This window comes from Phalacrocorax aristotelis, chromosome 6, assembly GCF_949628215.1.
Source record: "Phalacrocorax aristotelis chromosome 6, bGulAri2.1, whole genome shotgun sequence".
Classification (NCBI taxonomy): Eukaryota; Metazoa; Chordata; class Aves; order Suliformes; family Phalacrocoracidae; genus Phalacrocorax; species Phalacrocorax aristotelis.
The window spans coordinates 6,518,633-6,532,638 of NC_134281.1; the positions used below are offsets into that span (position 1 = coordinate 6,518,633).

Sequence of the window (14,006 nt, forward strand, 5' to 3'; positions counted from 1 at the left end):
TTGTTGTAAGTGCTGCCTTGGCTGCTTTAGCAAAGTGCTAAATCCAAGCTTGATTCTGGTAACTTTGCTGCAGCTGGAGAGCAGCAGGTCTGTAATTTCTGGTTATAGAGAAAACGCATTTTCAGACATCACCCTTGTACGCTGCTCTGAGATATGATTTAAACTGAACAAAGCACAGATTCATAAGTCCCAAGAAAAGGCAGTCAGTGCCTGGTACAGTAGCTCCTTTCAGCATGTAACTATTAAATGTCTCATCAGTAAGGTCCCCACCCCTCTTGCCCAAAAAAAACCTCGCTCATGAAGAGGTTGGCACTGGAGATGCAGCAGTGCACATGGAGATCATTAACGGCTGTGGAGAAAGAGCCTTTGATCTGAAGTGCTTGTTTTGCTTTAAAAGTCGAGTGTGGAGCAGTCCAAATCTGTCAAACCCCCCGAGTGCCTGGCAAGGTGCTGGTGGCTGGGCAGGCTGGCTCCTCGCCGCAGAAACACTGCTCAGCGCTTGTTGCAGGCAATACCCGCTATTTTGACTTCTTCCATGAGCTTAGGATTTCAGGCTTTGCATCTTTTGCTTGTTCTTTGCATTTTTTAAAGAGTTAGAGAAGCTAAAGGCAACTCTGATAGACTTGTGATATAGCCCTTTCTAAAACTATTTTTCATCGCCTGCTTACCTAATGTCTGTTCAAGACTGGCATCTGGGTATCCCAAGGGGCTGCTTCCAAGCATGAGAGCGCCTGGAAAAGTCAAGGGGGAGCATGGGACAGGATGGGGGATGAGCTAGCTGCAAGGACCCCAGTGGGGCAAGGGGAGAAGGGATGCAAGATGCCCTCGGTGGATGTGGTGCTGCCTGGAGAGGATGGCGGATATTTGGTGAAGGCTTGCTCTGCATATGTCTCCTGCCTCAGGTGTCTTCCCTCCAAAACCCAATCTGGGGTGAGCAGGGAGGTGATGGAGAAGCAAGAAGTGTGGTGGAGGGGATGAAGGAGCAGCCTGTGAGAAGCCATCAAAGAGACAGGAGAGCTTCAGGGCTGGGGAGAGGCAAAGAGGCATCAAGGGCAGGGTGTGGGTGTCCAGGGATGGGAAACCCCTCGCTGAGGGGATTTTTTAGTCTTCTGTAACTATTCCCGTAACAGGGAAAGCTGAGTTACTGTTTCAAGCGGGTCAGGGATGGCTTCTGGGGTGGGGTAAAACACAGGAGAAGTTCCCAGAAGCTGTCCACAGGATATCTCCTGAGATTCATGTTGTGAAGACTTAAGCAAAGGAACGGGAGCTTAACTGATTTGCCTCCAACCTTCTGGCTGAGGAGCGAAGGTCAGAACAGGTCGCAGGAGGGCAGGCATCCCGTCCTGCCCCACAGCGGGTACCGCTCGTTCGAGGGCAGAGGATGATGCTGCCTCCACACGGTGCCCTTTCCAGGGTTGACACCATATTTGTTCCATAGGGTAGAGTCAGGAAAGCTCTTTGATCCCACAGTATCTTTTTTTCCCCGCCCCGAGTTCCCAGGAGATTGCACTGGAACAAAACATCACCACGGGCTCATGCACGGTAATGACCCGACTGCAGTGCCTCGGTGCTGTCGGTGATAAGCGTGTCTCCACCAGACACTAATTTATTAGCTGTGTTCTGCCAAGGAAAGCAGATGTTGGATGAAGTATTTAATTGACTTGATATTTGTGGCAGATTTGCACTGATTGTTTCCTATTAATTTTCCTGATTTTTTTTTTTTTAGGATTAGCTGAAGAGTTGCCTCTCTATTCTTTTCTTGCTGTTATTTTAAATACAAAGTGGTAGGAATGGTAACATCAGCACCTGTGGAATGACATGACCTGTTTGAAAAACATTTGTTTTGAGTATGAGACACCTTTATTTAATATAAGGAGAATACTGATGCAACAAGGGGGCTGTTCCTTCAAGATGATGGCTAACCTCTCCCCCTCTGCCAGAGGGACTTGGTGTCTACTGATAACACTGCTGGCAAGATCCTGTGGCCTTCAGCAGTGTCAGAAGAGGTGAGATGCTGTCTGGATGCTGCTTGTCAGCTGAAAAGCATGGGGCCAGTGGAGCCAGCAAAGGCTCTCCTGCAGCAGTACCTCCTTCTGCCTCCTGCCGTAGGAACCAGTGCTGTGTGCACGCTTGTAGTGCGCTCATGAACACCCCCTACACCCCCGCGTGGGAGGGAGCAGCAGCGCTTATGTGAAACCACTGCTGGTAGCATTGGGAGAGGCAGCCACACTGCAAAATTCCCTTGTGGGGAGGAAAAGGATTTGTTTTTCACACTGCACGCTCCTGGTAGAGAGCAAGCAGCAGCAATGCTCCTTTTTATATTTGGCTCTTGGCAAAGGGCTTTATCTCCTGGCTGGGATACCATATTTATCATTTTGAGGAAGCCCAAATTCATTTGTTCCCTGGATTTTCCTTTATCACTGTTCTTTGGTTTTGGTTTCTTATTGCAGTGTGCTCATTGCTATTTCTGAGCATAAGATGTGAGAATTTTGGGAGAGGAGGATGAGATTTAGTGCTCCAAGACCTGTTCCAGTGAGTGGGAACTTTCTAATGACTACAAAAGGCTGTGCCTGTTGTCCTGTACAAAGCTATCAATAAAGCAAGGGAAAAAGTCCCTTAGATTTGCCATCCCCTACAAGGAGAAATAGTAGAATAAATGGAGAAAAGGAGAATTACATGGAAAGTATGTTGGCACTTGGCCCTGAAAAGCCATAGTGCCTGCAGTGAGGGAGAGCACTTGGGCTGTTGCTTTGCCAGATTTTTTTACTGGCTCAGCTGGTGGGGCTTACTTGAAAGTCAGTTGATGCTCTGCAGAAGCCAGTTTTTTCATCGTATCTTCAGTAAATGTGGCTATTTTAGGAAGGTGCCATGCAACCCAGAGAGCCTCTTGGCCCCCACTTCCAGGCAGTGTATTCCATCTGTAACTCTTTGCCAAACTTCAGGAGAGTCAGCATTTCCATGGCAGGCATCATCCAAGGGGTATTTGTACCAGCTTGCGCTTAAGTTTCTCCAGCCTGTCTCATCTTAAAACATTATTTCTGTGCATGTCATATTCAGTCTGGTCTTCAAGTGATTGCCTTGCCTGGATGCTCCTGAGACAAGAAGCAGAGGGACACCATGAAGTCGGGAATGGCTCTGTACAGTCCCGGCAGTTGCTGTGGGTAAATACCTCAGGAGTGTTGGGATGAGAGCATGCAGAGCCAGGGTGGGCTCTGCAGCCCTTGGGAAGGATGGGGTTGGCACTTGGAGTCACCCTGGTGAGGTGAGGTGAGATGGGTCCTACGCGGTGCCTTGCCATAGCACAAAGGGTGAGAGACGTAGCCAGCCACTTCGGTGCATTGCTGGCTATTTAACATTAAGCAGATACTCTTCTGTTAAGGTTAATAGCAAGATAACAAATGATTTAAGGCAAAATTCTGGCCCTATTAAAGTTAATGGCAAAATTCGTCGACTACATTGGAGCCAGGATTTCAGCCAAAGGTTTCTTTATGGCTTGAAGATTAGGAAGGAGAGGCAGTGTGTCTGGAGACATGGTGTGCCCCCTATAAACTATAAAGCTGGTGGAAGCTCTGCTGTCGCCTTCAAAGGGATCATGTTGAGTTTATCACATCTGCATGAGCCAGGCTGCGGTGCTGCAGCAGGGAACCCACCGGCTGCCCAGGCTGGCGTGTGCAGAGACTGGGGGAAATCTGAGTTTTCAGACCCAGAGCCAACTTTTGAGTCTAACAGGAGGTGTTGGTGAGTCCAGGAGCCTCCACTGAGGAGAGGGCAGCCAGTGGGAGGCATCGCTTTGGGACTCTTGCGCTGCACCCCTTGCTGGCAAAGGAGGCAATGGAGAGGCACGCAGTGGGATGGGATGTGGCTGTGGGATGGGGGTGCATTGCCCTTCCCCAGATCCACACCCCTGTGTGGGTGGAGTGCTTCCAACCCCCTGATCCATCTGTGTCCCCCCCCCACCCCCAAGGGCATCCCACTACAGGACACTCAGTGACGGGCACCAATGCTGGGTCAGGGAGGACCCGTGGGCTGCCAGAAGTGTGTATCAAGGTGTTTTTGGAGGTCTACGTGGATCCTTTAAAAAGTTTCTGTAGAAATACTGGCATAAATCGAAACTCCTGTTTGTTATTTTTCTGCTTATTCCTTAAAGCTTTGAGCGACTCCGAGTGCTGGAACATGACGAGGCTTTGCTTTCCCAACAGACACACCAGGAAACTCTGAGGTCATTTCAAGCATTATAACTCTTTCCTTCTTCCCCCCAGCTGCATGCAGGCCCCTTCCTTCCAGAAGGATAGGCAAAAGCTTTTATTTTCCTGAGATGTACGTAGTTAGGGCAGCTCCATATTGCAATATATTCTTGCATCTTATTTCATATATTTATCAAGCCGTGCACTCTTACAGGTCAGACGTAAGCCGGCCGGTTGTATCAAAGTCAATGAAGCAGTGCTGATCTAAGGCAGCTGAGGATCTGATCCTAAATGCCTTCAGGACTGAAGGAGAAAAACCCACCTAAATGCCACAGAAAATCTGAGATCAGTGTAGGGGTTTCTGTATTAAGCTTTGAGGTCTCCTACAGGCTTATGAGTTACAGAAGAGAGGCTGGGATAAAAAAACCTTACAGGAAATGGCTGGTGATGCTTTATAGCTGGTTAACTGCAGCTCAGGTAGGGCTTTCGAGATGAAATTCTCTTTTAAGTGCAAGGCTGGTTCTCTGGGCTCCTACATCTGCAAAGCCAAGCTGCTGCCTCTAAGTCACTGGTCAAAAGCAGGATGGCAGGATTTTGCCCCCCCCCCGCCCCGCAGCAGGCTTTGTGGAGTCTGGGTCGGTGTGGCAAAGGGACAGCATTTCCTCACTGACCACATGCATCCTGTCAGCAAGTGGGAATACTGCTCCTTTGCTTTTCGTTATCCATATGATGTTCTTCAGCGCTCTGACTGCTTGAGCGACTGTGATGTGCCTGTTTCAGGAATAAATGCTGCAGTCTGTACAATCCACGTTCTAATGACGCCCCACAGCCTAATTTTTTTGCTTTTATAACTGCAGGTTTAAGGCTTTGTGTGCCGGGCATTTATATAGTGAAAATGGTTCCCCTTTCTCACTCATCTCTGGATGCATCAGTGCAGGGATTTTTTTCTTCCTGTAAAATATCTCCCGGAGCTTACTCACCTGCTCATGAAGTTTCATTTCAAGTGGTTACCCTGCAAGTGGCTGATGGAAATAACCTGTACAGTTCCGTGCAGCTGGGACCAAACCCCTGCTGTCACACTCAGGTGTTTCCCAGGCAGAGCCCCTGTGGATTCTCAGTAATACCCGTGCTTGAGCAAAACGGTTTATCCTGAGAGGAAGGGAAGAGGCTTGCTATTTCCAGAAGATTTCTTGTGGCTCATGGAGTTTAGGGTGTTAAAGATGCGAAGCCTCGCTGGATGGGGTGTGGTGGTGGTTTTAAAGGTTACAGCAGCGTGTGTTTATGTGGATGCAGGACCCTGGCACAGCCATCCTGTCCCTGGGCAGGTGACAGTTACCCATCGGCGCACCGCGGTCAGTGCCCGTGGGCTGCTGAAGCCCAAACAGCAGCACATCCCAGATGAGAGCGGCTGGCATGCACGCACAGACCTCTGAGCATTTTGATGGTAGAAACAGTTCCCAGGTTTGTCTGTTATGTGCAGTTCATGTATAATCCTCTTTTCTTTGGCCACAGAGTTGTTAAGGTTTGCGGTTTTTCTGGCTTTCCCTAGTAATGAAGACTCCAGTCCTTCCTAAAACAAAAAAGGCTTAAAAATAGAAGTCAGCGACAGATGCGGCCAGCTACGCCAAGCAATGTCTCTGTAATTTGCCCAGTTCTGGGAGGTGAAATCTGGTCTGGAGGGAGTGCAACACATTCGGGTTTGCTTCTGACCCGAACCCTTCTTGGTTTCCCATTCCGAAGATATGTTATTCTGTCAGCTTTTTTTTGGCTTAAGTTTTTTTGAGGTTTCCTGTTTACACTCTGTCTAATTATTTTCTTCTTATTTTTTCCTAACTGGATGACACACATGAATGTCTAAAAATATTGCACGTAACAACCAGCTTCGAATAGGGAGGATGTTTCTGGTGGAGAGAAATAGCATAAATATCCTGCACGGGTTTTTTTCCCAAATAAACATTCAGGCTCAGGATATCACAGGGAATTGGTTTAAGTAGCCAAGAAGTAGGTTGGTTTTTTTCCTCTCTGTCTTGTTGTTTTTCTCTTTTTAAAGGACCGATGTCTTGGAAAATCTGCCCCAATAACTTTAGGGTGGAGAATTTGTCTTCATCTCACTTGTGACACAAAAATTGAGGAAAAAATCAGGGTTTTTTCTGTCTATATGAAACCTTTCTGAACATGTTTACCTTCTATATAGAATCACAGTCTAACCCTATGCTTTAATTTCCACACATGGAGATTCTGAGATTTGTGTGTTTCTTCTTCTTCACTATCTGCTTTTTTAACTGAAGATCTGGGTAGATCCGGTTCTTGCTGAAAGCCCGCTGCCAGTACCTGCCTGTAAGTCAGGAGGGCTGCAGTATTTTGGTATTACTGCATTTCTGCATCAGACAGTGTTTGTCTCCTTTTTATTCCTCTCCATTTCTGAGTTTTTATTGCTTACTTGTGTGCAGAGAGAGCATAGAACTGACTTTAGGAAACAATAAGAATCCAGTATCTCCGTATGGTTTTGCCAAAAATGGGGCTGTGCGTTACATCATTCCACTAATTTCCTATTGGGAATGAGATGAGATACAGGGATACTTCATGAATTTTACATCGCTACTTCTTCTACTGGATAATAGCTTAAATATTAGCAGGCTTTTAAAAATAACTACCAAAAATACCAAATTGGGGGCATATATCAAAAATAACAAAATTGTTCATTTGTACAGACAATGCAAAATCAATGAGACTAAGCTGAAAACATGGATGTGTGTATATATATCTCAAGACTGCTCACGCCATCTCTTAACTGAGCCAGACAGCTGTGCTCATCTCGTGATGGATTGGTCCAACTACATAGAAAATCAATTATATTGTTCAGATTAGCAAGGCGAGCTGAAATAAAGACGAAAATGTATCCTCTGATGAGGAGCCCAGCGCCCTGAGAGCTGGGAATTCAAACACGGGTTCCTTCCCAGAGCCCGGGGAGACAGGCCTGCGAGTGGATGTACTGCGGGGAAATAAATCACGCTGGTGTCATCGGGGGAGTTGGCAAAGGACTCCTTTTTGCTTTGGCTCCAAGAGCTCAGGGTCTCAGGTCACCGAGCTTGAGGGGCTCTTCCATGGCCAAAATCCTTTATATATCCTATGATACTATGGTGGTGAAGTCTTCTCCTTGAAGCTCCCCAGCTCTTCTTCAGGCAAGAGGAGAGGACCAGGCCGTTGATACCCGTGACCGTGCTGGAGCAAGTGGCGTTGCTGTGCCACGGTCATGTCACACCTCTGCATCACTCTGCTGGGACGATACAGGGCTGGTGGAAGGTGATTGATACTCCAAAGCTTGTGAGGTGGTCTTGCAGCTACAACAGCCTCTGAAGCTTTCGGTTCTGCCCCATGTACAAACAGGGCTTGCAAAATGTGAGTACTGTCTTGTATATAGGAGCTCTGCCTTCACAGGGGGCAGCTCCATACATTGAAATGGGGACAATGCTGGGGGAGGCATGAGAGAGTCATCTCCTGGAGATGACCTTTCTGGTGGGTGACATTCCTGACGCAGGATGGGCTTGCATTGCTCTGTGATAGTAACTGGGAGTGACTTGCTTCTCTCTGTGTTTGTGAGGACAGAGTAAGCCAAGTGAAGTGTTCCCTGCCCCATCAGGAATGGGGTGGGGATACTTGGAGTGAGCTCTTGGACAGCTGCAGAAACCAGGGTGCTGGTTGCTGAAGCCTTGGGTCTGCAAGAGGAGGGTATGGGCTGATGTTTGGGCTGTCCTAGTTACCACCACTCTGTTTAGGGATTGGAGCCTGCAAATGCAAAGCTGGTAGTCACCCCGGTGGATCTGCATTCCTTGACTGGGCTGTGGTGCCACGCAGTGAGTATCCCTGTTGTGCCTCTCAGCCCAGGTGGAGAAGGCATCTGAGCAGCGGTCTGGCCCTCAGATGAGCGTGCATGGGCTGGGGGAGCAGAGGGGTGCAAGCAGCAAATGGAAAAGGGCTCCAGGACCCCCTCTTCCTTGAGTTACAGCTAGTGCCAGACATATCATGGTCCTGGACGTTGCTGTCATGTCAAAGAGCTTTCCTGGGGTGGCACGAGCCTGTTGTCACACAGCTCTGGGGATGCAGGTGGGACTGACAGGTTTGTCGCAGTAATGGCATTTCATGGCGCTTTACCGCTGAGCACCCTGGCACCTTCTGCAACTTCTTGACTGAGCTTTTCAGTACTCTGGGAGGCAGCTGTATGATTTCTTCTGAGATAAGGCTCCTGAAGACTCAGGTACTAAATGTTATCTGTGTCTATATCTGTAAATCAGACTTTTAAGCTATGTCCTTACGTATTCTCATCAATAAAATTGGGGATACTTATACCTCGCCTATCTTCGAAGGTGTCATGAGGTTTATTTACTTCTAAGGTGCTTTGCAGCTGCCTTGGATAGCTGAATAGAAGCACAGATTATGGTATTCAGGTACACAGGTTGGTATTTCTTTCATGTTTTAATCTTCCTGGCAACCTTTATTTCTCCTCAGCACAAGGCTTTGTGGATGTGTTTGCTATAATAGAAACCTTTTTTACTTAAGAATAGACAAGTGAGGCAATTAAAACAGTCAGAAGTGATTAATGTGATTTCACTGGGTGAAAGCTAAAGCAGCTAGCAATTAAATAATGGCAACCCTTGTGCTATCTCAGAGCAACAGATGGGGAATGATTTAGAAACACTATTGGATCAGACGCTTCGCAACAGGGGCAGATTGGTAACAGTATGTCAGAGTCAGAAATATGGACCACCTTGAAGGGTGTGCTGATGAATGATTAATTGATGGTAACGTGTGACTTATTTATGAGTGCACAATGGCAGACCTTCAGCTCTTGGGAACAAGTGGACCCATGATCAGATCATAATGGATTTAAGGGCTCCAGGCAGCATGTTCGGTGAGCAGATAAATCGCAGGGAGCGTGCTGGAATTGGGATGGTCCAGCTTTGCTTCCAAAACTGGAAGGATAAAGCACTGGAAGTGGTACCCTGCTGGGAGCATGGGCCTGGGGCTAGTGCAGCTCTGGGCTGATGCCCCCTCTGGGTGCAGTACCGTGGGGCGAGGCCGTGGTTTGCACGGGGGGGCATCACTGCCATCATCATGATGGTGCAGTTTCTGCTCCGCACGCACAATAAGTCACTCTTCATCTGGCACTTCTCTACAGATTCACATTCACAACAGTAGGAGAAATTAAAAGGAAGGGGTTTCTTCCAGCTAGATTTGCTGTGCAAACGGTCCTTTTACCAGCATTGCTGTTCTGAGGAGCGATGCGATGATACATGTTTAGTTAGTGCCATAAGTTGCCAGTGCTGGTGCCACAGATGCAGTAGCCCCGTTTTCCCGGATGCTAGACAGAGTTATGCCTGCAGATGCTCATCTCTGACCTGTTTGCAGAGCTCCTCGGGAGGGGACTCCCTCCCAGCTTTTGGTCAAAATGAGCTCAATTAGTTGAAACAATAAAGCTTTATTAATTTGGCTTCTTATGGCTGACTGGTGACAGAAGAGGCTGTGTCTCGGCAGCGCTTGCTGTGCAAACAGCCACGCGTTGAAATGAGGGGAAGTGCCGGGGGAGGCAGGAGGTCTCTTCTCAGTTATACAGCAGTTGGGTATAAATTGTATTTATTTCTAAGTCTTTGTAAGATTTGGATGTGCAACATCCTGGGGCAGGAGGTGATGAGGGGGTGCTGGTGGTGGCAGAGCTCAGCCCTGTCCTTGTCCCCGTCCCTGTGGAGCCAGAGGGATGTGAAAGGAGAAACCGCTGTGTGTTACTGTTTAATCCCTCCAGGAGCCCCTATCTAAGCAAACCACCCTCGGCCTCTGCTCAGAGCTCAGAATTTATAGTCTGCGAGAAGCTTGTGCTGTCAGGAAAATTAGTTACTCTGAGGCTGGGAGAATAAATATAAAAGCCAGGTTTCCTTCACCAGCTCTCGCCTAGAGAGCATTGCGAAGCCAGACCTTGCCAAAGCTGGTGAGAGGTCCAGAATTAGAACAGATTTTAAATAATGTAAAAGCTTTCATGGAAATGTATTAGATTTCAAAGGGCAGATATTAAAAGGGCATAATGTGCAGCTATTTCTGAACTGTTCCCTCCTTAAAGAGGGAAAGACATGTTGTTTGCAAGAGATAGATGTGACACAAAGTGGGAACCAAGGTAGTCCAGATATAATGTTAGAGGTTGCAAAGCTCATCCTGTTCTTAATCATTCAGTTCAAGCACCTCTCTTGATGCGTGCAAGCACCTATGTAAGAATCCTATGGAGGCAATGACTGCTGCTTGTGAAAAGTTAGCCAAGGGAAAGCATTAATGTACCAGTAGAGACTCCATCTAGACTAGAGACCAGGTCCGCTGTCAAGGGACCAAATTTCAGCTGACCCATCTGCAGGGAGGGCTGGATAGACAGGGATTTCACGGGTCCGTGGTCATCTCCGCTCCTCACCAGAGCAAAAGGCCATTGCTGCTGCTTGTGGCTATGGTACTAGCCAGGCTGGTTCATCCTCACATTAAATTCTTGCAGCGCTTATGTCGCTTTTATTTGATCCTGAGTGCTACTAAGCACCCTTAATTCCGGCTTGAAGTTGATGGGAGCTGAGAGTGCTGAGGCAGCTCCCCAGACCGAGTCCTTGGAGAAGGACACTCTGCTCCGGTGCGGAGTCGATTCCCTTATTGGTGCAGATTAAACACTTGCTATGGACCGCCGTTGCCCCTGAGCCTCATGTGGGCCTGTGCAAGCCGGGCGCCCTGCCCTTCCTCACGGTGCTGTGTTGCTGTCTTTGCAGATGACAGAGGGCCGGCACTGCCAGGTGCACCTCCTCGATGACAGGAACTTGGAGCTGCTGGTTCAGGTACAGACCCCTCTCTTTTGGGGACTGGTAGCACGGTGCCAGATCTCTCAGCTTATTTTCTTTGGCAGTGCTATTGGGGGCTGATGCATAAGTGATGCTTGAAGAGAAGTTGTATCTCTAACCGGAGCAACTCATAGAGGTGAACTAAATGGGCATGCTTTCAGGCACGCGTGCTTCTCCTCAGACCTGAATTAGCAGGGGGGTTTCCCTTGGATGTTGATGCACAGTGGGCAAAACATCTGACATCAGTTCTGCACTCAGTTTTTCATCTGCTTTCTCTAAAATTCATCAGGTGTGCATTAAACACACCCCTGGTCGTGGTGGTTTTTTGCAATTTAGAAGGGAAGAAAAGTCTGTGTTTTCGGGGGTGTGTTTTATTCCCGTAACCGAACCCAAAGCACAAGATCCTCCAGCGCACAATATTTTCTTAACTGAGAAATCCCTCCTGCTCTAAGTGCAGAAGGGCTGAGCTGCCACCTTTCTCCCCCCGAAAGAGGAAAGCAGCTGCCAGTCTGTGCGCTGCAGCTCGATGCAGTGGGTTGAGTACGAAATTGCCTCTCCGTGCTCCGCAAGTCCCACGGCTCCACAGAGACCCCGTATCCGCCTGCCCCGAGGCTGATGGAGCCAATTCTGTATCAAGTTCTACAACGGGGTTTTAACTTGGCCACGTGTACTTAAATGTCAGTATTTGCAGCGAAAAGTTTTATTACGTATTAAAAGCCTGGACTGAAATGAATTTAATTATTTTTATTCTTTCGATAGCCCAAGCTTTTGTCGCGGGAGTTACTGGATCTCGTGGCCTCACACTTCAACCTGAAAGAAAAGGAGTATTTTGGGATAACGTTTATAGATGATACGTAAGTATGTTCATTTATTTTAAACAGCTGTGTGATTATTGCAATGTGAAACCTATCCACGATACCATGGCAGCTCAGCATGATGGAAAAAAGTCTTTTTCTTTTGAAGAAAAAAAGATTTTCCTACCCAGTGTTTGTGCTGCTTGGCTGAGGAAATGGGAAGGCACAAACCAGAAAATATTTGGAAAATATCTTCCGGGAACAAACCAGAGAATACTTTAAAATACATTCCTGACGCTTTCACTTTTTCTGTTTGTCTCAAAAAGGTGAAAAAAATTGATTCAGCAATAATTTCCCATGTGAACACCCTCAGCTTTCCTACTCTGCACTTTAAGTAACAGCAAAAAGGTTCTGCATTTTTCAGAATTAATTACCCCTATTGCTTTGCACTTTAATATTAAATGTATTATTGAGTCTTCTAAACCCAAATTTCTCTAGCAGCAGTGAAATATGAGGCTGGTCCTTCCCATAAACAACTTTCCTCTAGGTTCCCTATTACTTTGAGGCATCCAAGCTATTCTGCAGATGACCAAAAGGAGCTGCAAAATCAGAACACGCTCAGAATGCACAACCCCCCTGCCCTGGCAGCCAGACTATTGCGAGCGCACAGCGGTGTTGGGCGAGGTTTCATTGCTGCAGATGTGAGTGGGGCAGCTCAGGCGGCTGCTGCCTACCCTCTGCCACCCTCCGCCGGCGGCTGCTGCAGGGCTGGGTGGGATGCTGCAGCCAGGCTCCGGAGTGCCACGGAGATCCGCTTCTGCGGCGTTAAGAGTCGGTTAATTGAAATTTCAACTGGTGTTTAGACTCATCTGTCAGCATCGCACTGAAATGCTTCCCCATGTCTGCTGGGTGCAGGACCAAAACCTGCAGGCAGGACTCGGCTCCCCAGGCGTCTCCAGAAGAGGTACCTTCAGGTCCCCAAAAAAGCTGGAGCAGAGCTGCTTAGGGCAGTGGGGAAAGGGAGTTGCACACTAATAGAGCCCCCGTAAATAAACCTCCTCTTGTCTAATGGGAATAATATTAGTCCCTGCTGCTCTCTAGCTGCTTTTTATGGTGTCTGGATGGAAGCCTTCACCTACAAATCACATCGGAGCCATGTCTGGGGCCACCCTGCCGAGGCAGTTCCCATCTGCAGGTGTGGGACTGGCCTTGGGACAGGACTGGTGTTCATGGAGCTGGTAGGAGCTGAATGCTCTGGGGCCCTGACTGCAGCAGTGTGTTATTTTTACCAGCCACTCTCATCTCGGGCTCTCCCTAGGATATATTTGCCACATCTTTGTCCTTTCAGGTGTTGGAAAATACCTTATTCCAGCTTTTCTGTAACTCCCTTAAGGACGCTGTTTGCACTCGGCTTATTTTTCCCCCCCCAGAAGAGCTGCCATGACATTCTTCTGGAGGTTTTTGGTTGCTGGTTGCTCCCTCATGGTGAGCTTTAAAGCGCTGCCAGGGGATTTCCTAAAAGCTGTTGGCTTCCCCAGAAACACCAGCGGGGCTCCAGAAGCTGCTGGGTGTTTTGGGGCTGGGCTGGGTGCTTGGAGGGAGCGTGTGGCCTCTGGAGGGCACCCATGTCCCAGCCTTTGGGGCAGCCACAGGCTTTTGCGCTCCCCCTCGGCCCCCGGGTCCTGAGGGGGGTTACTGGGGCTTGGGGGAATTTTTTTGCTTTCTGGCTTCCTTCCCATTTCAATCAGAGACCTCTTTTATACACTTGCCTCATTTAATGAGCAGGCCTGCGGTAAACCCTTCTGCTCAGAAATGGGTTTTTATGTCGTGCTGGGACAGGGGGTGGTGCAGAACGGGAGGAATGGGGGAATAGAGCCGCAGAGCTGTGCGGTCCCAATGCAGCAGAAGAGATCAGACCTGTTTTTGCTGCAGGGAAATGTCCGGCCTCTGCTACAGCTCAGATTCCCCTGCTAGACATGTCAAGTCAATGGAAGCATCCCCATCTATAGCAAAGGAGGATATTTGAATAATATTTAGTTTTTCTGGGTGCCATGCGATGACTTTTGTGCTGCAGCTGCAAATACAACTGCAAAGAGCATTCTCTAACATCCAAAAGTGAATTGCATCAAAATATGAAAGTTAGGAAAATAAGAAGAAATCGTTTTAAATGG

General features: G+C 48.1%; 1 protein-coding gene across 8 annotated transcripts in view; it reads left to right on the plus strand.

The window, feature by feature from the left end:
* Positions 1-14,006, plus strand: part of FRMD4B (FERM domain containing 4B) — a 136,862-nt gene that overhangs the window by 61,852 nt on the left and 61,004 nt on the right. For all 8 annotated transcript variants that reach the window (XM_075095687.1, XM_075095682.1, XM_075095684.1 and 5 more), the window contains exons 2-3: positions 10,973-11,038; positions 11,801-11,895. In XM_075095687.1, coding sequence (XP_074951788.1) covers positions 10,973-11,038; positions 11,801-11,895 — 161 coding nt within the window. The remainder of the gene's footprint in view (positions 1-10,972; positions 11,039-11,800; positions 11,896-14,006) is intronic.